This window comes from Schistocerca serialis, chromosome 11 (assembly GCF_023864345.2).
Source record: "Schistocerca serialis cubense isolate TAMUIC-IGC-003099 chromosome 11, iqSchSeri2.2, whole genome shotgun sequence".
Classification (NCBI taxonomy): Eukaryota; Metazoa; Arthropoda; class Insecta; order Orthoptera; family Acrididae; genus Schistocerca; species Schistocerca serialis.
The window spans coordinates 64,705,735-64,732,748 of NC_064648.1; the positions used below are offsets into that span (position 1 = coordinate 64,705,735).

At 36.7% G+C, this 27,014-nt stretch overlaps 1 protein-coding gene across 1 annotated transcript in view; it reads left to right on the forward strand.

The window, feature by feature from the left end:
• Positions 1 to 3,962: 3,962 nt before the first annotated feature.
• The window catches only part of LOC126427264 (uncharacterized), a 121,088-nt gene continuing 98,036 nt past the window's right edge, over positions 3,963 to 27,014 (forward strand). Inside the window, exons 1-4 of the mRNA XM_050089517.1 lie at positions 3,963 to 4,037; positions 10,047 to 10,136; positions 16,960 to 17,022; positions 23,279 to 23,371. Coding sequence (XP_049945474.1) covers positions 10,065 to 10,136; positions 16,960 to 17,022; positions 23,279 to 23,371 — 228 coding nt within the window. The 5' untranslated portion in view covers positions 3,963 to 4,037; positions 10,047 to 10,064. The remainder of the gene's footprint in view (positions 4,038 to 10,046; positions 10,137 to 16,959; positions 17,023 to 23,278; positions 23,372 to 27,014) is intronic.

A 27,014-nucleotide genomic window follows, 5' to 3' on the forward strand; every position in this document is an offset into this window, starting at 1 on the left:
TGTATTATAAAAAAATTTTGTCCAAGCTCTCTACTGCGCATTGTTTCTCAGGAAAAAGGAGATAATTAAAATGGTTGACCAACAGCAGAACTATCAAACTTGGTTTAAAAGACCAGTAAATTCGCGACAAATTTGCAGTGTAATCTGTATTGGTATACCAAAAGCAATTGGTTAGCCAGTAACAGTGACCTAAATGTGGTGTTTTGCTGGTATTGTCTGTTGTTTGGAAAGGACAGAAATACTAGTTGGACCAAAATTGGATACATACATTTGGGAAATTTACTGAAGCCGGTAACCAACTGCAGAGTGTCTGTGAACTACCTATAATTGTCTGTAGCTATAGCATCCTTTGGGCAAAACAGAGTAGAGACTGTGCATCTCAGAAGCCACAGCGACATCCAGGTCATCAAGGGATTCCAGTGGCACCCAAGATGTCGCAGTTCTCATCACCGGTGCCCCCACATCACTGCAACTTTGAGTATTAGCTACAAGCTTGTTATTGGTAATCAACACAGCTTTCAGCTGTTTACGGACAGCAGCCAACTCTCCTTGTGTCCGCTCACAATAATCACAGTCCTTAGCCATATCGTAGTGTATATAAAATACATATATGGTCCCAAATGGCGCTACTGAGTTTGAAATGTATACAAAATATACCAAAGGAGAATAAAGCAACACTAAAAGTTGCTGTGCAGATTTCTCACTGTACTCTGAGACTGCAGGCTATTAAATAGAAATAAATATCTCTGCTGACGTTGATATATTTACAGACACCTGTTATTAGAAATCCTGTTTACCAAAAAAGTTACTGTGCGAGATAAATATTCAAACTAGAATACTCTGATCTAAACTGTATGCTGTCTACTAGCACAAAATTAAAACTTAGTGGCGTGACAGAGCTTCTCGCAATGGAGAAAATTTACACTACGATGCCGCCCTACACAATGATATTCACAACTCTTACGCAAAAACAAAAACCACAATTAATTTACTAACCACTTGTGTACACAGTAAAATACACACATATAGTTCTCTTCTTTGCATAAGCAAGTGAAAAAAGCAAAGACCAAATTAATTTACTGTTTATCAGACAAGTGCTGCTGCTGCTGTCCATCTTCTCGGCTCGGCGGCTGCCGCTACACTCTTGGATGCAAATGGAAAGTCCTTTGATACTATTTAATTTAAAAAATGAGCTAATGTAGGGTACAATACTAAAGAGTTTTGAAATAAAACCATGGGTGAGCAACGCTGTAATTTGATGCTAAATAAGTTTTCTTCAGTTTCTACATCTACACATACATCTCTACCCTGCAAACCACTGTGGTGGGCATAGTAGAGGGGACATCCCAATATACCAGTTATTAGGGCTTCTTCCTATTCCATTTGCGTATGAAGTGTGAGAAGAAAAGAATGATTGTTGCAGTGCCTCTGTGTATGCAGTAATTATTCTAATCTTATCCTCATGATCCCTATATGACCGATACATAGGGGGTTGTAGTATATCTGTAGAGTATTCATTTAAAGCTGGTTCTTGAAACTTGGTTACAGACTTTCTTGGGATCGTTTATGTTTGTCTTCAAGAGTCTCCCAGCTCAGTTCCTTCAGTATCTCTGTGACACTCTCCCATGGATTAAACAAACCTGTGACCATATGTGCTGTCCTTCTCTTTATATGTGCAATACAACTGTTATTCGTATCTCATATGGGCCCCACACATTTGAGCAGCATTTTAGAACCAGTTGCATGATTGATTTGTAAGCAATCTCTTTTGTAGACTGATGGCACTTCTTAGTATTCTACCAATAAACCGAAGTCTACCACCTGCTTTACCCATGACTGAAACTATCATTTTATATCCTTACAAAGTGTTACATCCAGGTACTTGTATAAGTTGGCTGATTCCAACAGTGACTCATTGATATTGTAGTCATAAGATACTTCATTTTTTCGATTTGTGAAGTGCTAAATTTTATATTTCTGAACATATAGTGCAACTTACCAATCTCTGTACCACGTTGAAATCTTATCAAGATCTGACTAAATATTTATGCCACTTTTGTCAGATAGTACTACATTATACGAGATGTTCAAAAAGTCTCTCCACAGTGCTATATGATAGTTAGCCGCGCATGCCATATGCCGCAGTGAATATACCGAAATGAAACTCAGTGAAATACAAGTTATTAATTTATTGAATATTCATTTTTACTGATGCTGGCTGAGATAAACGAAACAATGGAACGTTGGGAGAGTCCACTTGGAGGGAAGTAACCCAGGCAAGCGAACAATCATACGGCACATGCAGCTAACGATCATATGGCACTGCGGAGAGACTTTTTGAACACCCCATCATCTGTAAAAAGCCTGATTTTGATATAAATATTGTTCACAAGGTTCTTAACATACAACATGAACAGCAAACGTCTCAAATCACTTCCCTGAAACACACCTGAAGTTATTTCTGCATCTAATGATGACTCTCCATCCAAGATAACATGCTGTGTCCTCCCTACCAAAAAGTCCTCAATTCAGTCACAAATTTCACTTGATACCCCAAATGATGGTACTTTTGACAATGAGCGTAGGTGCAGTACTGAGTCAATTGCTTTTCGAAAATCAAGAAGTACAGCATCTACCTGGATGCCTTGATCCAAAGTTTTCAGTGTGTCATGTAAGAAAAGTGCTAGTTGGGTTTCAAATGATCGATGTTTTTGAAATCCATGCTGGCTGGCATTGAGGAGGTTTTAGGTCAGAATATAGTCGAAGATTATACAACAAATGAGTTGTAATGTGTTAATTTGTTAGTGTCATTAATGTGAGTACTTCTTCAGTAGAAACGTTGTTTTCAATGCCAAAGAGAAACAAAAGCTGCTCTTGAAATTCTGCTGCAGGAGAAGACCTGTCTCATCTTGGAATTATTTCAGTTGAAGCTCACCTACTATTAGAACAAAGAACGAAGAAAATGTCTCTCAGGAAGTGGTTACCCAATTTGCTTCTGAGGAGAGAAGAATGGAATTTCAATTCAGTTGATCATGCAGAGGCGGTCTACTGAAATGTCAAAGGTAACTCTAAAGCCAGAAGCTTGTTACATTACATAAAAGTTTGCTTATAGTAATATAAATTGATATTAATTCTAATTATTTCAGTATCTATTCCTTCAATGTAAACTGTTACCGGTACCAGATGTGATTTCACGTCTCCAGCTGGGAGTGTTATTGAGACTTGGCTGTCCCTTGATGTACTATTCTTTTCTTAAAATTAAAATATTAATATTATTAATTCATTAATTTGCAATGTAATTATAACTGATATAAAACAATGTAATATAATTATATACCAGTAATCATAATACTCAATGCTTCGGCAGGCTCAATTATCTCTGCACGCCACTGGTCAACAGTAAATGGTATCGTAGTATCATAAAAGTTTTGGCAGTCTGCTACGTGGGTCCCAACCAAATCCAAAAATAATATAAATGCTGCATCAATTTTGTTCAGAAACAGATTTTCGTTTTCTTTTCATTGTTGTCTGTAATATTTTGGTGCTTATGTATTACGTTACCTGGGAGATGTAATTTATTAGTTAGTGCTGTATATGTGCAACATGACGACCATTTGACTTCAACTGTGGACTTTACTGTGCATAAATAATATTTGTGGTCTATTTATGGTCTACATATGTAGTCAATGAAAACAGAGCATAGCATTCTACGAAAATAAGAAGCTGTGCAAGAGGAAAACGATGGCACTTTTGTACCAGAGCAGTGTACACTCTTCGCGTGTTGTTGTTGTTTTTTTATTTATTTAAGCAAACAATCAGATTTCACATAGTGTAGTGGTCCCATATTCACTCTGTTGCAAGGTCTACGTCTGCATTTCTGACAAGAATATTCTGCAGCCCTCAACACTTAATTCCTTCTTCCACATCTAATCTCTTTATGACATTGAGCTTGTAATCTTTGATCTGTCAGCAGAAGTCAAGCAGTTGCAGTGTTGTGGGTCTGCAGTCTGCAGGTGTTTATAAACTACATCCTACAGGTAATAAACAAGAGACAAAAGATTACCAAAATTGAAAGATGAAATGTTCAAAACTTATCTTCGAACATAATTATCACTTTTTAATCTCATAATTGACTGTGCATCATTAAGTATTTTTCCAACAACTTGTACTGTAGTGACAGTTCGTAGCAATGTCGTGTTAATGTTGCGGCTTGTTTGGAATTTATTTATTTATTTATTTTTGTGTATTGAAACGGGTTAGTCGGAATCAACGTTGGCAAATTTGCTTATTGTTTGGGACAATGTGTGGATTTAGTACATCGGTAACTGCTTTAGGTTAGGTTTCTCAAAACAAACCACTGGTGTTATTGCCCACGAGCTTGTAATTTTTCTAAATCCGACTAATAAGTTAATTTTTCCGCCAGTATTTTGGTTCGTATCAAATACGCAACGTATACTGCGCATCAGATATGAAAAATACATGTAACATCTTGCAGAGCGTCTTGTGAATTACATACTATTTTCGCCATCCTATACAATCTCTACATACATCTTCCGTGAATTCGTAAAAGAAACGGTTTGTACTTCCGAAATTTTTGCAACAGTGTATGTATGCTAGGATCTCCAGTGAGAGTGAATGTCATTGTTAATTTCGTTGTGGTGGATGATGGAAGACAACCAACTTTTTACCTGATCTGTCTGGCTATGCAAATTTGTATACCAGTTGCGATGTAATAATGTTTACGAAGGGTTCACAAGGGACAAGAAGAGCTTTTGCTGATATCTAATGTATTGCTCCTTTTTCTACCGTGAGGTGTTTTATCGTCTTCTTCAATATTTCTCATTTAAGAGCAGATAGCGCATCATTTCGGGGATTGTGTACGTGAAGATAAAAGAAAATGTTACCGCATGTATTTATTGGTTTTATTAATTTAGCATCGTTGTCATCGTATAAACTATATTGGACTTGTCATGCACAGAAATAAAAATAGTCTGGAATGTACAAAATGAAATTGTCTACAATACATACAAGAAAATTTTAATTTTTATTTGCATAAGAATGGTGTATAATAATTTGTTTCCTAGTAATAACTACACATAGAATAAATAGTAATGTAGATTAAGTAGTACAGAATAGACTGAAACCTACAAAGATAGGATTTATCACACAGCTGCACTACATGTATCGGGGCTTGGTGTACGAAATCATTTTCTAGGTCTTCTGGATATTCATATACTTAGATCTATCAACTTTTATGAATATGAAATTTAAGTTCTAATTTAAAATTGATATTGTCTAAGTCTTTTTATCTTTGAGGCAATGCATTAGAGTGTAATACCCATGCATCTTACATGCTTCTGATTTCGAGCTCTATTTATTTCTTCTATGTGTAGGTCATTCCTGTTCCCTATTCTGTAATTGTGGCAGTTAGCATTTGTGTGGAGATTACTTATATTTGCTTTGGTTATCAGTACACATTTAAAAATGTATGGTGGTGGCAAAGCATTCCTAATTTCCAGAAAAGAGGTCTGCAATTAGTTTGTGTAGCTCTGTTGGCCATTATATGGACAGTGTGTTTCGTAAGATAATTTTTTTTTTTTTTAATTAGCTTTTGAGCTGGGCCAAAATGATATTCCTTATGAGTCAACAGAATGGAAATGTCAAAAGTATGCGATTCTTATACCTTCGAAAGTGCAAATATTTGTGATAACTCAGTGCAAATAAGGCTGAATTAGCTCTGTGTGTAAGGAACCTTAAATGGTGCTTCCAATTAATAGCTTCACGTATATGCATTCCTAACATTTTTGCAAACTGCACACACTACTAGTCGCTCATCCATTTTCAGATAGTCTTCATCCCGGATCATTTTACCAAACTGAATGTAGTTTTTTTATTTGGTAATATTTTTTTAATTTTATCAATAGTCACTCATGTCATCAGCATATAATAAAATTTTGATTATCATATTGCAACTGTAAATGATTCACGTATGTGAGAATGACTGATGGTCCTAAGATGTTGTTAAGTAACTTCTTTTGCTATTTAGACTGCCCTTATTTTCTGATTTGGATTAACAGTGGTGAGCTCACAGTCTGAGTTCTGCTTTTGAGATACAACTGAAACCACTTTTCCCATGACACTAACTGCTTCCAGCTTATCAAAGAGGATTTCATGGCATATGGTATTGGAAGACTTTAGACAGATCTGTATTCATTACTACCACACATTTTTTATTATTTCTTGGGTGTAGTCTAAGACTGCAACTATTGTGCTGTGTTTTGCATGAAAGCCATGTTCAGAGTTCATCGCTGACTATCAGTTTCATGTTTCTCTAATATTTTGGAGAAAGCAGAAAGAACTGATATGGGATGGTACTTTTTCTATTTTATGCCTGTCTCACTTTTAGCCACTGTGGAAACAAACCTTTACTAAAGGATAAATTTGTAACATGTGTTAAAGGTTTTGCAGTCATTATTGTGATTGGATTGAAATTGGTACACCATCTCCACCCACGGTCATTTTTGGTTTTAAGCTCCTAGTCAACCCTAATTACTCCTGTTCATCTCTTGAAGGAATGTTCATGCTACAGGCAACATTTGGAGCCTTTATTATTTTCCTTTTTGAGAATTTTAAGTTTAGTGAATGTGGCACATTAAAAAAATAGTTATTAATGTAGTTTGCCGTTTCCTTCTTTTCTGTATTATAGTTGTCAGTGTGTGTTTTATTTCTTCCTCTTCTCAAATGATACTAGTTTCATTTATTACACTTTCTCAAACAGTATGGCGAAACCATAAGCACAAGAACATTATAATTAGATAAACCAAGGTCAGTATTAATTACCTCCTCTTCATAGGAATCTAAAAAGTATGCATTGTCTATGAGAGTCTGTACCGAGCGTTATTAGAGTAGGACCTATAATATGGGATAACATATTAAAACACTGTAAAATGTTCAGAAATGATATTTAACTGTGTCATTTCACATAATTGTCTTAAAAGCCCCACAAAGAAGCACAGTCACTTTTTCAAGGTACCCAATGTTTAAGCATCATGTCTAGTTTTGAAATAAATTTCTCAAAATCTCCACAAGGTGACCTATACACAGTCATTACCAGTTTCCCTTTTCTTACCATACAACTCAATAGCACCTGTTTCAAAATGCTTTTCTACAATTAACTTTCAAATATCATTTCTTTTGAATTTTACCCGTTTTTCATATAAATGCAGATACCACCATTTTTGGCATTTTCGCTACAGTAAAAGCTAGCTAGTCTAAAAGAATGTATAATGAAACAATGGAAACTCCAGATAGGAATATCAACAGTTTGAGAAGAATATTGATTGCTACTCACTATAAAGATGACACACGAAGTTGCAGACAAGCACAATTAGGGCACTTACAAATTTTCTTTTGGCCACAGCCTTCGTAAGAAAAAGAAAAACCACACACGCATTCATTCACACAAACAGGAATACCTCACGCACACGTGACCACCATCTCTGGCGGCTCAGACCAGAATGTTGTTTAACTGATGTTCCCTACACCAATTCTCTGAAAGACACAAACAATGTCTGAAACTCATCTAAGACAACCTCTAGTTAAAGGTAGTCATTCCTTAGAGACTGAATATGTAGATTCATAACTTGGAAAGAATTTGGGGGAAGTCTAGATTTAGTTGTGCCTACAATTTGTTTTATCAAGTTGGTTGTAGATTGATTGTTTCTACATTTGTTGAAAGTACTATACTGCAATTTTGCCTGTCATGAGGTAGAAAAAATCCTGGTTTGTTCTTGAAAGTCATTTTGGTAAGCTCATTTTTTGTCTTTGGAGTGTTTGTCACTGTAGTTTGCACTGATCTTGGTTTTTCTTTATTCTTGCAACTACATTTGTGCTTGTTGCTGCAGAGATGGGCTGTACTGAATGTGTTATTCCAATGGTCCGTAAAGCTGTTGGAGTCCACAGTTTGTCTTGAACTAGTCCTTTAGGGCACAGCTTGCAAAATTGGACAATGTGTTGTTTATGTTAGAGAAGGAAAGTTGCCACTCACCATACAACGGAGATGCTGAGTCGCGATAGGCACAACAAAAAGATTTATGCAATTATAGCTTTCGGCCATTAAGGCCTTTTTCAGCAAAACAAACAAACACACACACACCACACATTCCATCCTGGATTTTGTTACCTTCATTTCTGTACACACATTAGTGCTTTGTTGACCCTTCTGCTTCCGTTTGTAAATAATAGGATCACCATCTTTTGTCTCAGTAAATTTCCACATGTGTTTTTTTTTATTTCTGTACAAACATATTATTTTGCCACATTATTCAAATACAACTCATTGTCTGATATAATGCATTCTTTCTAAGCCATCAAGTTTTAAAACAATGTGTTTGGGAAGGTTTTGGTAATTTCTTTCCATTTTTCTGTTCTTGACTTCTGTTTCCTTGTTTACTCATAGATGTGGAATTGATCTTTCCTGAATGGTATGCTTGGTAACACTATGTTTACATTTCTTAAAATATTTAGGGCGCTTCTAGCATACCTGATAGCTTTTTGGTTGTTGTTTTGGTAGACATCACTTGCTCCAGCAAACATTAAAAAAATGTATTGGTTGGTTTGTGGCCCTGCTACTTTTTTTTTTTTTTTTTTTTTTTGGTCCTGTAGACTTCATCATTGGAGCATCTTGCTTAACTAAACGTTTTATATTAGGTTGTACTTCTTTCAAGATTTCTGCCATATTTCATCCAAGACTGTCAGCAAGAATCAGTATTTTTCTTTGAAATCCAAAGTTTCCATTTGTATCATACTTGTGTTCTGGTCTGTCGCTTATTTTTTAATGATGATGGCCTGTATTTATATTGTTACTACTATCAAGACACTTTGTAACATGCACACTTGCCTGCCACTGGTACTTTGGTTTTCTGTTGCATTTGTTGCAACTATTTAGAGTCTTTCCCTTTTTATACCTATTATTTTTTCTGCTTCATAAACTTGCAAATTGGGGGTTAACAACAATTTGCCAGAATGTGTATATTCCAGTGTAGTTTTGCATAAAGAAAGTGCAACAGCTTTGCAGATTTATGTAAAAAGAAAGTAATTCGTCTAGGAAGGACTATTTTCACTGACAAGAGTCATACATCATCAGAATGTAACAAAACATTCAACATGGATACAAACTTAAGAGGAGCAATTTAAACAAATTAGTTTTGTAAGAGGACTTTATCCCATATTAAAGGTGATAGATAATAAAGAATAAGTTGTAGTGCATTGCAGTATGTGTGTTTTTCTTTAGTGAGCTGGTATAAAATTCAACATGGGAGTATTATCTCTAGCCTGAGTAGCTATACAACTGTACCATGTATAAGGAAAGCCATATAAAAGCAACTGTGTCAAAAATGCATATTCACCGTGTAACAAAGAGTGCTTCATAGGCTGCTGAGCACTGCGTATGGGTAGATATGAATATTAGAGTGAACAAACTGCAGACTGACTCCTGTGTTTTGAGATTAAGTACTCCAAATGTTGCAGACATGATTAAGCAGTATAAATTCCACTCTGTTGTTATGTACAGAGGCCGTACTGCAAGAAGAAGAAGACGATGATGATTATAACAGTTTTGGTTTATCATACACAATAGTGTTGATGGTAGCAAATGGTTTTATGTAGCAAATTAACACTACAATTTTGGTATTAATGTGGAACAAGCAATATATCTCTCCAGTAGTGCTCACAGTAGTTTACTATCCCTAACTCCAATGACACGAACAATAGCAATCAATATCATCATTTCTTTCCATGTGATAGCTTCTGCAAAACTTTAATTTTCTGTCATTTTTAGATAATAAGTTATGGCTGTTCATAACCTGACAGTTGCATCTCAGTTATTATCATGGACTCTTGTTCTTCAGCTAATGTTGCACTTATGTCTGGTTAGTGGTTCATCTGCTGCAAATAGTAGTGGATTGAAAATACTGCCTTTGATTTGTATCTCACAGCAACAGTGGAAATCAAATGTGACTGTTCTTATCTGGATGCTTGTGTTTCAGGGACTAATAACTGCAGCAATGGACCATCAAATAACTATTTGGATAAAAGAAGAGAGAAAAAATGACATACCAAGTACACCAGGCTCCATGGTAGGTGATTTCTTACCATTGTTTCATTAGTTTCTGTGTACCGCATGATTAATTCATTATAATAAAAAATTGTGGCTTTCTGAGGTTATATGCAGCATTTCACAACATTGTCCAGCGATTGCAATGTGTCTTAATATTCTCAAATTGTGGAGGGGGGAGTTTAACTTCAGTTTTTGTAATTTGTAGAAATTCTTAATGTGCTGTTCATGGGCACTGATGATATGTTTGCATAAAATTAAGGTATGCTGTTGAAATAGTTGACGCATGATCTGCAAGAAGTCGGTTCCAATGGGCACAGTATGTCAGCTGATGACCTTGATGCCATCATCAGGTGAGCTGATGAACTGTTTGTTGGCACATTTATAATAGCACGGGCACTTACTGGAATGTTGTGCTCATTGGACACTGATATATGGCCATTTACCCATGATCTTTTTTTTTCATGATTTATGCTGACAGAAGTTGAAGATTCTTGTAAGTTATTATGCTTTTGTATGCTTATTTTAAATGAAAACTTCAATATGCAGTTTAAGTATGAATATGATGATATGCTAAATATTAGGGATGTAATTGAATTTAAAAATAAAATAGGAGCAGGAAGCTGATTATTACATTGTATATATAAGATTACCTGCATTGTTCACTACCACTATGGCAACTCAGAGCCAAACAGTCACCTTCCAACCTAACCTAGACATTGGCTGCACTACAGACCAATTTTATGAATTTCAAGGTAATATTAATGCACATTCATTGGCAGTATGTTTGCAAAGAAATTGATTTATTCTGATCTAATACACTTGCTTTAAGTGTTAACTGTAATGTGTATACTATGAATGAAGATAACTTTATGATGCCATTAGCAATGTAATTTAAAAATAAAGCAGGGAGTATTCATGTTGATGACACTATGTCATTATCCTAAGCTATTGATACAAATTTAGGTCCTACTACAGGCAGAAGTACCTTTCTCTATGTTAAAACAGCAAATCTGCCAAATTCAATCTTTAAATTCATCAACTTTACCTTTGAGCCATTGACCCAATGTTGTTTTAAATTTACTTTTAGATACTGTTTGCACAATTTTAGGGAGCATATTAAACAGTTAGAGGCCTACATATTTATAACTATTATGTATATATAAACAAAGATGATGTGACTTACCATACGAAAGCGCTGGCAGATCGATAGAAACACAAACAGACACATACATACACACAAAATTCAAGCTTTTGCAGCAAACTGTTGCCTCATCAGGAAAGAGGGAAGGAGAGGGAAAGACGAAAGGAAGTGGGTTTTAATGGAGAGGGTAAGGAGTCATTCCAATCCCGGGATCGGAAAGACTTACCTTAGGGGGAAAAAAGGACGGGTATACACTCGCACACACACACATATCCATCCACACATATACAGACACAAGCAGACATATTTAAAGACAAAGAGTTTGGGCAGAGATGTCAGTCGAGGCGGAAGTGCAGAGGCAAAGATGATGTTGAATGACAGGTGAGGTATGAGTGGCGGCAACTTGAAATTAGCGGAGATTGAGGCCTGGTGGGTAACGGGAAGAGAGGATATATTGAAGAGCAAGTTCTCATCTCCGGAGTTCGGATGGGTTGGTGTTGGTGGGAAGTATCCAGATAACCCGGACGGTGTAACACTGTGCCAAGATGTGCTGGCCGGGCACCAAGGCATGTTTAGCCACAGGGTGATCCTCATTACCAACAAACACTGTCTGCCTGTGTCTATTCAGTTTGTTGCTGGTCATTCCCACATAGAATGCATCACAGTGTAGGCAGGTCAGTTGGTAAATCACGTGGGTGCTTCACATGTGGCTCTGCCTTTGATCGTGTACACCTTCCGGGTTACAGGACTGGAGTAGGTGGTGGTAGGAGGGTGCATGGGACAGGTTTTATGCCGGGGGTGGTTACAAGGATAGGAGCCAGAGGGTAGGGAAGGTAGTTTGGGGATTTCATAGGGATGAACTAACAGGTTACGAAGGTTAGGTGGACGGCGGAGAGACACTCTTGGTGGAGTGGGGAGGATTTCATGAAGGATGGATCTCATTTCAGGGCAGGATTTGAGGAAGTCGTATCCCTGCTGGAGAGCCACATTCAGAGTCTGGTCCAGTCCCGGAAAGTATCCTGTCACAAGTGGGGCACTTTTGTGGTTCTTCTGTGGGGGATTCTGGGTTTGAGGGGATGAGAAAGTGGCTCTGGTTATTTGCTTCTGTACCGGGTCGGGAGGGTAGTTGCGGGATGCGAAAGCTGTTGTCAGGTTGTTGGTGTAATGGTTCAGGGATTCCGGATTGGAGCAGATTCATTTGCCACGAAGACCTAGGCTGTAGGGAAGGGACCGTTTGATGTGGAATGGGTGGCAGCTGTCATAATGGAGGTACTGTTGCTTGTTGGTGGATTTGATGTGGGCGGACGTGTGAAGCTGGCCATTGGACAGGTGGAGGTCAACGTCAAGGAAAGTGGCATGGGATTTGGAGTAGGACCAGGTGAATCTGATGGAACCAAAGGAGTTTTTCCCGCGTGGAATGTTTCCCTCTATTATATTAACTATTATGTATCTTAGACAATCTAGAGTATGGCAGATCAATTGTGTGGTTTCGTCTTGTATTGTGGGTGTGGACAGATGACCTAAGGGGATATTGAGCTATGTTTTCTTTTACGTGTAGTAAGCAGTAAAGCAGTAATAGATGTACAAACAAGGAACTGTCATGATGTTAAGTTTTTTGAAATGTTCCCTGCATGTATCGCTAGGAGATAAACCCACTATACATCGAAGAGCTTTTTCCCATCTGAAAATTGATATTGAATTGGAAGAATTTCCCCAGAGCAGAATACCATATGAAAGATGGGGGTGAATATAAACAAAATATGAATGCAGCAGTAAGTTTTGGCTGACATTACTCCTAAGCTTATAAAGTAGGAACATAGCTTGTGCAAGTTTAGAACAGACGTATGTGATATGTTTATCCCAGCTAAGTTTCTGGTCAATCATCATTCCTAGCAGTTTAACGGACTTGTTTGATACCTTTAAATTAAAGAATATTTCCTCAGTTTTTGTTTCATTTATGAATAGGGAGTTTGCACTAAACCAATGAACCGATTTTTCAAATATTATATTTTTTTTTTTCTCATACAGATTCAAGAGTCTGTCCTGAATTGATAAAAGTTGTATCATCTGCATAGAGGACTGTTTTACAGGGTAAATACTGTGGCATATCGTTAACATACACTACAAACAGGAAGGGCCCAAATATGGAGCCCTGTGGCACACCTCTTTTTATTGTTTGTGGGTTTGACAGCTGCCCATTTACACTAGCAAATTGTACTCTGTTGCTTAAGTAGGATTCTAATAATTCCAGGGTGTCCTCTTCCATGTTGTAGTGTCTTAATTTCATGATCAAAGTACTATGAGATACAGTGTCAAATGCAGGTATAGGAGAGTAGCACAGGAGATTGAATTATTTTCAAAGCCATCATATATATCACTAACAATATTTTCAACTGCTTTAACTGTGGATAGTTTAGACCTGAATCCATACTGTGAGTTACTTAACAAATTATTCCTCTCAAAATAGAGATTCATTTGTTGGTGAACACAGTCTTCGATTATTTTAGATATTATTGGGGTTAATGAGATAGGGCGATAGTTACTTGGATTTGATTTATCTCCTTTCTTAAATATGGGAATAGTTACTGCTATTTTCAAACAGCTGGGGAAAATCCCTTGCTGTAATATATGTTTAATGAGAGTGGTTAGAGGGGGCAGAAGATCACTTGATATCTTCTTTATGACAAAGTTTGACAGACCATAGAAGTCCTCTGCTCTGGAACTACTTAGTTTGCCTATTGCTTTGCTAACATCATTTTCAGTTACTGTTGCCCAGCAGAATTTATGGACTACGTACTTATTTGAAGCTAAAAGAGTTTTAGCATCAAGCATGGCATTGAGGGGAGACAAATCTTGTTGTAAACTGAAGTTAACAAAGTGTGAGTTTAAGATATCTGGGGCTATGGGTATAGCTAGTTGATTTGTTGGTCTATTTATTTCATTTTTAATTACTTCCCAGGCAGCTTTACAGCTGTTTCTGGATTGAAGAATATAGTTATCATTCGCCCTACGTTTTGCCACTCTTATTTCAGATCTATAAATTTTTCTTATTCTAATGTACATCTCTTTGTACTCGTTGCTGTTATGAGATCTGTCCTTGAACATAAGAAGCATAATCCTGATGCTGTTGAGGTATGGTGTAAACCAATTATTTAGTCTCTGTGGTTTATGAGCTTGGTTATTATTCTGTCTTTTTACTAATCTGGGACAACACTCATCAAATATTCTTGCAATTTCCTCTATAAATAATTTGCTTGTGTTATTCACACACATATCTTTGTATAAGATGTCATTCCAGTTAACTGACCTTAATCTAGTTCTAAACTCTCTTATGTTGCATTCATTCATAGGTCTAACAGTTTTGTGTTGTTCATCTGGAATGCTGACTGGAACTGTAATCCATAGGCAATCATGGTCAGCTAGGCCTAACTTAACTACTCCAATTTTCCAATTTCAACATTAGTTTCATGGATATTACTTATTATATTGTCTAAGCATGCATTATATCTTGTAGGCTTATCATTTAGACAATAGCAATCAAAAGCTCTTAGGCTATCCGAGAATTCCAATATGATATGACTCTGTACCCTGATATCCATATTAATATCACCAAAAATTAAGATTCTTTGGTATTTATATTTAGGCTTAGTTAGTAAGACTAACAGTTTTATAAATTTACCATAAATTCATATTCACTAGAAGATGGTGTGTGATATACAGATGAAACAATATTATTTTGTTTAGGTATATGTACAACTGCAGCCTCAAAGATGGTGTCTATACACAGGTCTGTGACATCAATAGTAAAGTATTGTAGATTTAGTCCATTCTTAATATATATTATATATTATGGTTCTAGTGAACAATGCAAGCTATCAGTTCATTTTTTTAAGTGTGTCATACATAGGTGGCATCTTGGATATTGTTTTTGTGTGTTCCAGTTGTAGATTGCAGTTGTTTTAGTTTGCGATTTAGTTGTAAGTGGCATATTAGGTTATATTTTTGCTGCACTTCCAATTCATTTTAAGGTAAAGATGTTTTGGATAGAGTTGTATTCTACACCTATATTGTTTCTTTAATGATGTGGAGAGAGGGTTGTAGCATAGCCAGTGGTTCAATTGGAAGGTCATAGGTTGATTGTGAGTTGAGAAAGCAAAATAATTGTGTCATAATAGTCTTTTTTCCATTGTTACAAATATATCATTAAATGAAACCCAACTTTTCTGCTGTAGTCTGGTATTCTCAAGATTTTTATTTATTTATTTAGTTTTGTCTGAAGGTAGTAATAACAAGATAAGTGTCATTAAAACCATTTCCCCATATATTCCCACTAGTTTCAGTTTCTATTTTTCTGTTGTTGACATCATCCATGGGTCATTTCTTAAGGCTTATATCTCTACCATGTTGTCATGTCATCAGTCTGCCAGTGCAGAGTCATGTATATTTATCTCATAGTTCCTTTGAAAGATGTTTGAAGAGACATTTATTGCAGCTACTGGTTTGAGAAGGAAGTTTCATATCATAATAATTTCTGTATTAGTACTTTGATCTGAATTGTAAAGTAGGCTTCAGTAAGAACAAAGCAGGAAATTTTGATTTTGGACAAATGGCATTTAGTAGACATACAATACTGTATACATGCAATCTGATAAACTGCCGTGTGTATATTTGTGACAGTAACAGAGTTGTGGCAAAACTAAGAGGTTACAGACTGAAATACTGATTCTTGTAACTACATCTTACATAGGCATCTTTTCATCACAATAAATGTTTGTAAAGTTGCAAGGCTTTTACAGAAGAATTAAGCAATTTTTGGTGTAAATAATGTAACTTGAAATGTGATTGAAACTTTGTCACACTGTACAATACCTGTTACTTCCTATGCCTCACTAATCTTGAAAGTTTCTCTGGAAGCAGTGACAATGCAAATGTAAGAACTTGCCTGACAAAACTGCAATGTAAAAATAGCTTCGGCAGAGTACTTAAATGCAATGACAATATTGCAGACTTCGTATGGATCGAGTCAAGCTAGATTCCACATTCAGTGTAAGCCTAGACTAAGAACAACAGGACAGAGATGAGCATAGTGCAGATTTCAGTCTTTGCATTTTGAATATATCACATATTATCATTTACTTGATTTGAGGATTATCTTGTCCATATTCAGGACATTCATTTTTTGAATGGTATCTACCATTGGTCTGACAATGAGAACAGCTGGAATAGTTTGTGATATATAACACCTATCTTTTCTAATAATAATCTTCTCATACTACTCTTCTTTGAAATAACCACAGAAATGAAGATTACATACCACATTTATCTTTTGCACTACTTCTGTTGTACAAAAGTACTTGGTTTATTAGTAGCTCAAAATTGTGTAAAAGTTACATGGGTGTTCCATCACTACATGAGAAATTATATGCTGAATGGTTCTGTATTGGCACATATGTATAAAATAATGTTATCAGTCACATAATTTTATTTTCAGTGTAATTGAAATAAATCTTATTGACTTTGTGTGACCCCCAATTATTCTCTCACAAAAGAAAACTGAAAACAGGCAATAAAATGATAATTGTTAAATTATGTGGTGTCATTTATTCTTGACAAAGTGCTTTAATTTAGCTGGAAACTTGTGAAACTTGGAAACAGTATGTGAAGATTAAATATATCCTACTTTGTGTTACTTCTACCGCAGGTCGGGGTATACCCCTCCAGTGTGAAAATAAAGGAAGAATTGCAAGATTATGTGAATGAAGAGGTAATTTTAAAATTTAGATGACTGAGTAGAATTAAGCACTGCTGTATTACTTCACAGCTGTGGTGAATACAGTAGAAGTAGGTGATACAGCTGTTTATTAGCATCTAAGTTTTTTCTGTAGTACTTCCAATAATGACACCCATAGTATGATAACATACCCTCTAGAGCCAAGTATTGAAAGAATCAAAATATAGCATTTTTTCAGCATTGCAGTGTATGGTTTGAAGTATTATCTTCAAGAAGGCACAGTAGTTTGAACATAGTTTATTTGCATATTTGTGAAGACAAATAAGAACTCTGCCATGCCCTGGATTTGAACCACAATTCCACACTTTTTTGGCCAATTGCCTTCATGAGTAGGCTATCTACAGATTCCACTTTGACTGAATCAAATTGTCATTCTTACAATAGGTGCACTTAGGGGAGAGAACAAGACCGAGAACTCATTATACTTTTTGGAAATGACATAGAACAAATGCAAGACACAACAGTAACTTCATAAACACTGATTTACATGAGCCATTTTGGATTTGAGAGCTTTAGACTCACTTCTTTGAGGTGGGGGCAGCAGAAGACTTGCTTCTACTGTACAGAAGAGGAACTTGAAACTTAGCAAGTTGGAATAATTCCATTTGCTAAACTCTACTCCTCAGATAACTTTTTTAATTTCTTTTTTATATTATGCTGATAGTAGATGCAGAACATTTACATAAAGACCAAAATTATTATTTAGGCGATATTCCAGTAAAATTATTTATTCATCAGTTTATTTGAGTTCTGCTAATGCCAATGGTGTAGTTAATGATTCACTGTATATTTTCTTTTAAGAGAAATCTGTAATTTACTTTATTCAGAAGCCATATGGTCGGAAACATATCGTGAGATAACAATTGTTTATTTCCAGGATGACATAAATTATTTTAAGGCCCTCATTTCACTCTTTCAGTAAACACTTTATTATTTGTGAAAAGTCATGAACTAAAAAGTTATTCGTAATTAAAGTTTCCACCACCCAGAAAATAATATTATTACCTGGACGTTTCAGTATGTTTATAATATCATGACTGTAGTTATAATTTTCTTGCTCTAATTTTTCTGAACTGGAAAATAGCTTTGGTTATCGAAGTAATTTGACAATTTAGAAAGGAAGAAAACTACTATCCTGTGAAATTTACAAGAGGCTCAGTAAATCCCCATGGCAGTGTGCGTGGTATGAATAAAATAATCCACCCAAGTTTATTTATTTCCCAATCGTCTATCACATAGATAACTCTAATTATTACCTGCATCCTCATAATGTCATTGCCACTAATTTTGTTCACTTTATATAGCAATAGGTATTTAGCTCCTAGTAATTGTTACAGTAACTTCACCATGGCAGAGTCATGATTAGTTATTTTCATCTTAATGTCTCAATGTAAAACTTCATAGAGTGCATTCATCCATTCCACATTTCAGTGTCAAAGTCACTAATATGAGCAGATTTGTTACAGTAACTCAGTGTGATTATTTCATGAACTTGTTTGAAAAATCTGTGTCATGATATTGTGGAAGTGACATGTACAGAGGTGACACGCTCTGTGTCCATGGAGTGTGTTTGCTCTCTGTCCAGCAGTGCATGCAGTGTCATCACTCGCACCTAGTGGTAAACTACCAGAGGCCTATCTCTGTGCTCTTCATCAACGCTGCCATTGATTGCTAAGAAGATTGGGAATTTGTACGGGTGCAGATAACCACACAGCTGAGTCCACTACAAACTAGGTATCATCATCCACATGCATTGTAAATTCATGTGGTTGATGAAGTGCTGCAGTGCCTGTGTCTATTGAAGTAGTTTTCACATAGTCTAATTTCAACTGCTTCCTTGATCAAATAGTGCCAATAGTTTCATGCATGATCAAGGATTCTCTTCAAACAAAATCTTGTGTTCATTTAATAGGCTGCACGCAGCCACCACAGATTTTTTGAGATTCTGTGTTTAAAGTGAGGCTCACACTCAACACAGCAATCAACAACAGTACACATAGACTGGCCCAAATAACTTTTAAAACACTCACAAGGAATATTATAAATTCCTATGACTCTCAGGCAAAATTATCTTTAATGACTCACAAAATTTCTTTAATTTTACTTTGTGACTGGGGTACTGGTTTATTCCATGCCTCTGTAGGACACTATGTATTATACTAGTTGTTGCACAACAGAATGAAAGCTGAACCATGTGGTGGTCTGGCTTAGTTGAATGGTGTCATGTCTTGGTTTCCCCAACAGTATTGATTAATATTAGGGACAGAATACCTTTTCCTTTTCTACACTATCATTAGATGTGTAATCTTGGAAGTAAGGCGGTTCTTGTTCAAAATAGTCCTGGCTCTGTGTATTCAGGTGTTCAGAATAGCTCTCTTCGAGCAGTATGGTGAAAGCTATGCCTGTTTGAATAAAAGTCGATGTACATCAATTTGCTGTGCACGGAATGACAGTCATCCCTCTGATTTACATTCGAACAACACATCTATAAAGGGCAACTTCCTGTCCTCCTCCACAGAGTCCTGGGTTCGATTCCCAGCTGGGTCAGTGATTTTTCTCTGTCCGGGGACTGGTTTGTGTTGGCTTCATCATTTCTTCTTCTTCTTTTGAGAAAGTGACAGGACTGGAAATGGAGAAGATTGAGAATTTGTACGGGTGCAGATAACCACACAGCTGAGTCCACTACAAACCAGATATCATCATCCACATGCATTGTAAATTCATGTGGTTGATGAAGTGCTGCAGTGCCTCACTGCCATTCGGCCAGATTGAAAAGTATTGTCAACATATTACCCGAAGAAGCAGGTTGGACATAAGGGAGCAGTGATCAATACTCATTCTTCAGAACACACCATGAAGAAGATAACTATGGTTGCTGACACTGGCGAACTCATGGTTGCTCCATCAGCCATTTCATAATAATTTCCACTGTAGAAAATATAAGTGGTCATCAAGGTATACCAAAATAACTTTAAAATTTAGAAGAGAAATGAGTGGCCAGTAGTTTTATTGTATCTTACATTGGTACTTTGTAGGAAGGGAGACCGTGTCGAGGCTGATTGTGACTTGACTTAGAACTGTGTTCATCCGTTATATGGTTCAGCAAACATCTATGAGTTCTTAATGTGATGTTCACAGTTGCCAACTACAGGTCTCAACAATTTAATGAATTATTTTGTCAGTTTATATGAGGTCTGTCTAAAAAGTATCTGACCTTTTATTTTCCCACACAAAATAGACGATAGCATGGCATCTCTGTACACAGTAAAGGAAGAGACCTTTATGCACATGCGTGAATTTTGTCCCCTCCTTCCAGAACACCAGTCGCTCCCTGTTTGTTGCTAAGTGAGGTGCTACACAATGTGTTTGTCAGATTACTAATTCTCTCAAGATGACTGAACGGGTTGAGCAAAGATACTGCATCAAATTTTGTCAAAAGCTTAGTGTGGTCAGTAATCAACTGACTCCTTCCATTCAACATAATCATCTGACTTAATGAGCACCTGTTTATCTGGTGACTCAGATACAGTGGTTACTGCAGTAGTTGGTGGACCACCGCCTTATCGTAAGTCTATGTGCAAAAGCAGAAGTCCTTTGTTCACCTATGGCATGTCCCAGAGCAAATAAATATGCATGCAACAGTTGCTCCCCATCACTATTAGTGGGTCCCAGGAAATTCATGCAATCAAATCTTGTGCAGGTTGCAGCCCACAGCATCAATGGTGTCACTGCCCTGTTCATGGCATCACCTGTTTTGCCTGCTGCAAACTGGGGTATCTAGCAAGTGCCTGCCTCAGCTAGCAGATGGCAACAGCCATCAGTGAATTGCTCATTATTTCACTAGTGTCAGCACATGGGATGCAGAAGCTCATGTTGCAGCTAGAAATTAATGGAGTAAATGCAGGTTTCCAGTTGGATACAAACACTGCCATTTCTATAACATGGATATGTACTGATTCATCAGCTCCCCACAGCTGTACTCTCCTCTGGCAAAAAGGTCAGTTGATACCATTATGAGGTCAGATCACAGTCAAACACAGGCTATATGGTCTACCAAAAATACACAAAGATGGCGACCATGGACACTTTGTTAGAGCTATTGGCTCTCCAATGTACGAGACCTGTCTAAAAAGTATCTGACCTTTGGCCAGAAAAAATATTTCGAATACCTGGTGGGGTTGAGACCCTAATCCTCTTCAAAGTAGGCCCCTTGTGCTTGCACACACTTAGCCCACCGATACTTCCACTGCTGGAAACACCCTCGGGAAGTTGTCTTTTGGAATGGTGTTAAGCTTCATCATCGTGTTCCGCATTATCTCATCTCTACTTTCAAAACAAGATCCGTTCAGTGGCATCTTCAATTTTGGAAACAACCAGAAGTCACATGGAACCATGTCTAGAGAGTAGGGAGGCTGGTGAACGGCTGTGATTCCATGCTTGGCCAAGAAATTTTGGATCAAGTGGGATGAATGTGTGGGGGCATTATCGTGATGGAGTTGCCAGTTTTTCACTGTCCACATGTCTGGTCTTTTGTGTGGAGCTACAACATCATGGAGTCGCTGGAAACCATCTTGATAGTACTCCTTCGGCACTGTTTGTCCTTCCAGTGTGTATTTGTGATACATAATTACACAGACAGCAAAGAAGACAGTTAGCATCACCTTGATTTTGCTTCACACCTGCCGCACTTTCTTCAGCCTTGGAGACTCGGGATGCTTCCATTGTGACGACAAACTTTTTGTTTCTGGGTTGGACCCGTACACCTATGACTCATCTCCAGTTATCATGGTGTTCAGAAACCCAGGATCAGTGTTGGTGGTGTCCAGAAGGTCCTGTGCAACGTCAAAATGAAGGTATTTTTGTTCTGGTGACAACAACTTGGGCACGAATTTCGCAGCCACTCGGTGCATGTTCAAATCATCACGCAAAATTGCATGTGCTGAATCTTTACTCACTCAAACCTGTTGGACAATCTCCCACATGGTCAAACAATGGCCTGCCATCGCCAAATGTTGTACTCTCTCAACAACAGCTGCACTCCAAGTAGTTTAGGGCCTGCCAGAATGCTGGTCACTCTCCACTGATGTGCGGCCATTTTTGAATTTGTGTTACACCCATCGCATCGCATTCTGGTTACAACTAAGTGGGTAGGATGATGAAAGTAACAGCCAGCAAACCACAAACATCTGAAAGGCTCTATTACTGGAGACTGAAATTGGATGGTTTTTTGCAACACTTTTTGCAGTTTATTAGTAGAAGACAGTAAGCATCCACTCTGGTTTTCTTGGACCTTAGACATAACTTACAGTGAATGAAAGACAGACATAAAGCTCCTGACTCTTGTTTCCCTCATTGAAGTAGGCAAATGATGGAGTGGGAGGTTATGAAGCTGCAACTGTACACACTTAGTTTTGCAGCTCTTGTAACAGGAATTTCTGCTGTTGCAATTGGAATTCCTCTAGCTGTTCTTACTGACCAATTGCTACTTGTGAAATTCTTAGTGCTTTTCTTGCCATTGCTGTTGTAGCCACAACTATCACTGCCACAACTGTAGAAACTCAAGATCTATACTTCACTGAATAGATGCACAGTGAAATAGTTCTCATTGCCACTTTTCTGTGCTACTATGCATAGATTGAACACAATTTACGGTCACTTGGAATGGCAGTGACAGAGAGATCGGTGGAGCAATAAGAGGTTCTGGTAATTTAAGAAGATGGAATTCATGAAGTGAACAGATAGCCAGAAGCAAAGTCCAGAGCATAGCAAAATGGTCAAAAGCATACTCAGAACAGTCTGGAGAGCAATCTGAATAAAAAATTACAAATGAGCTTAACAAGCTAAAAAATTTCTAAAAATGGTGCATTTGTAAGGCATCAAGTAGTTTAAGTAGAGTGCAAGCCCTTGAAAGCGAAATATTCTAAGTACTTGTCTGGCTCACAATTTTAAGCTCTCAGTAAATTTGAAATCAGTGCACACACTGCTGCAGAGTGAAAATTCGTTCTATTTTTAAGATCCTTTTTTGAGCCCTGTTATTCTTTATGTGAGGTATGTTTGAAATCATAAACATTCACCCTCTTGTCATCCCCACATGTCATGTAGTGATGTAGTAGTTACAGAAGAGAGAGTGTGTGTGTGTGTGTGTGTGTGTGTGTGTGTGTGTGTGTGTGTGTGTGAGAGAGAGAGAGAGAGAGAGAGCTTTAAATGAGTAATATTTTTCTTTTTTCAGTTACTTCAAGATCCATTGAAAATCGTAGAGACTTGTTTCGATGGAAAGGAAGATGGAGGAATGGAACTGAATGCGTGTCCACCTGAGCGTAATGTAAGTTTTCATGTTAGTATTCTATGCTTCAGGTATGATAAGACAGTCGTGAAATGTAATGGGCGCTTATACTTAAATTATCATAGATGGTGTGGCATTTTAAACTATGATAGCATATTATTTCTGCACAAGTTCAGTCACTGTGGTTATCTTTCTGTGCTTTGTGTAAGCTGTTATAGATGCTATTTGAGTAACACTCCTGACAAGTCTGTCATTGTTTTCCATGACCATTCTTATAATAATCTGCTTCGTTTGGAATGTATGAAATGAAATGAATGTCTTAAATTCATACTTATTACAGTGTGTAGCTTTATTATGATGTGGCAGTTCCTTCTGCTTTTATTTCTTCATTTGTTGACTGTCCTTGGTGTCGATGTAATGCGTCACTACACTGGCTAAAAAATGGGTTGTGGATTCTGACACTAACTACTGTAAATTATGTAGCCGAGACTTGCACAGTTGTGTTTTGCAGTACTTTGATTTCACTGTTCTCAACCCCCCTCCCCCCCAATAATACACAGTTATATATGTGTGACCAGTGCACTGTCATTTAAACTTTCTATAAGCCTCATTAACAGTTTGCTGGTGAAACGTAACATACTGCTACAATAGTTTCTTGTTGAACATCTACAAGCAGTAAAACCGAACCACAAAGTTCAGTTCTTGAAGAATAAATGGGTACCTATGGAAACAATCACTGTCATTGTCTTTACACATGGCCTAATTGTTTAACACTTATTTCACAGTTAATTTGAAGCATTGTTGTTCTAACCAACACAAGTTACTCGTCTGAAACTCGGCCGTGGACTGACTGTCTCATGATCAAAAATCAGGACCTTGTATATCATCGCAATAATAGATTCTGAAATGACACATTGTTTAAAGCTAAATTTTGAGAAATTACAATTAAAACTTAACTCATTCGATTAACTGAATGCATTGAAAAATTGGTTCTTTTTAACAGTTTCTTTCACTAAAAGAGTCAGGCCAAATTATTTGTGTAAATCATGAAATTAACAAATATAGTTATGCAAACAATGCTTTTGACAAAACTGTTAATTACTTTGGAATTAATTAAGGGCTGGCTTTGGTAACATGTTTCCGACCAGAGGCAAATAGATACTTTAAGAATACTAGCATTTCGTCTTCTAAATATTTACAATTATTACAGGATTTATATTTGTTTATATGCCAACAATAGAATTTGAGTTATGAAACAATTACTGATTTTGCCCTATAATAAAAGATGCTAACTAGTAATAATCAAAATAAATTAGAAAATCAATTACATACATAAAACTAAGCACGAAATTAGATCTGGTGTTATATTCTTTAAGGGGACCACACCCTGCCTATCTAACCCATGTTAATTTAGGCAAGTATTTGACCCATTTCTGACAAAAACTATTTGATGCAGGACCTTAATACTTTCACTGTATGTTGCATGATGCTAATAGTCAACTGTACTAAAATCTACTTTATCCATTTTATGGTTTTTAAGAAATACTTTTTTAAATTTATTAACAAAAAAATTAAGTTTTTTCTGCAGAAAATATTTTTTGTGAACTTCCTAATGGGGGAATATTAATGAATGTAGAATAAGAGGTGGCTTTTTAAGTTATGCAGAGTCTCTGAAAATTTCATTCATTTATCTATGATAGTTTCCGATATAATGGAGCATATGTACTGAAAATTTCAGTTTGCAGGAAATTGACTTTAAAGAAAAATTTTTCGATATTTGTTACTTACAGTTAATTAAAACTGTCCTGCTCTGCCTCCAGCAGGTCTTCCAGCTTCTTTTTTCACCTTCGTGGATGTTTGTCTTGCTGTCTTGGCCATATTAGATGCAGACCTGTCTGCATCGGCTATCCTCATTTTATCGCAATGTTGCAGCTCAGTTATCATATTTTCACCATGATTAATTCCCAGCTTTTTCGGTACCCAACACTTTCCAATATTACCACAATTTAATGTAATAACAGCATCATGAACTTCCTAGTTTCATTGTAGGTATGCCTACAAATACAGTTTTAGGAAGGCAGTTCCAAATTATGCCGTTGAAATATCCATTTGGATTCTGTGTTTGCCCATGCAAGTGAAAAATGAACATGGGTAGTGGCTACTGGAATTTTGCGTGAATAACAACTTATCTATTTGGCATATCCTCTTTCAACATCACCCACAGCATCAATGCGCATGGATTTCTCCAGGGAATAGGGTTAGAAATCAGATTTATTTCATTTTGGTGAGACAATGCTGGCGTACTTCGATCCTAGATTGCAGGACCTATCCTGGATCAGGCTGTGGCAGTGACCAATTCATGTTGTATATGATAATGAAGATAAAACTGAAAGTGTTCAAAAATAAAAGAGTAAGGCAGATCCATCTGACTGACAAAAATAGTCTCAAAGAATTTCAAGAAAGAACTGTGGTATTGTGTTGAAGCTGCATGGGCAGCTGTACCTGTACACGCCATCCAAGCTCTGTTTGACTCAATGCCCAGCCGCATCAGGACCGTTATTATGGTCAGAAGTGGTTGTTCTGGGTACTGATTTCTCAGTATCTATGCACCCAAATTGCGTGAAAATGTAATCACATGTCAGTTCTAGTATAATATATTTGTCCAATGAATACCCGTTTATCATCTGCATTTCTTCTTGGTGTAGCAATTTTAATGTCCAGTAGTGTAATTAGGAAAAATCCCTATTAATGTAGGTAAATAACTCATGATCTTGTAACACCAAAATCCAAAATTTTTGCCGTTTAATATCTGTTGATTATTTGCACTGTACTTTTGATTTTGAAGCTGTAAGCTGTATTCCAGAAACTATATTTAATATGTAATTGATGTACTAATGTATTTATTTTTGACTATATATAATTGATTGTAATTATAAAGAAATTGCTGGGTAATAGCCAAGTGAACATTATTGAAATGTGTCAATAGCAATTACGAAATGGTAGTAGTTGTGCTGTTGTTTCTTTGCATATGGATAATGTCATGTTGTGAGCAGTGAGGCAGCAGAGCAGCTTGAGTTGTGAAAGAGTCATGAAAGAATGCAGTGGTATGCAGCTATGCTCGTGCCAATGTAGACACGCCTGATTTGTAAACCCTTTTGAGAGGACAGTAGGGGAGTTGACATGCGAAGAAGCTGCAATTCAAACTGTTGCCTGTCCTAGCAGCAGCAACAACAACAACAACAACAATGGCAGCTTAGCATTATCGTTGGCTACTTTCTTAGGCGTCCGCACAGCTACAACATTGTAAGACTGTTAAGTGAAAAATTATAAACTTACATTGACATTGCCCAGCAACATTTCTTTCACAAAGTGTGAATAACTTGAATAATAACATGCAATAGCTCAAGCCTGTAGGGCACCTGTGTTGTCATTGTCCTGAGACATTATTACCAAGCAGGGTTGGTTTCCTTTCCATGCAATCACAATGTGTCATAAGAATATGAAAATTGATTAAATATTTACTATAAGTTTTTTGTTTTTTCTAACGACCAGTTTTGGTCTAAATTTTCTGCCTCAGTAACTGTTCATTTTTGTATTACATGACTGAGGCTGCTTAAACTAAAATTTCACTGGAAAAACTAATAACTAAAGATGCAGCACAAATTAAGATTTCACAATTTCT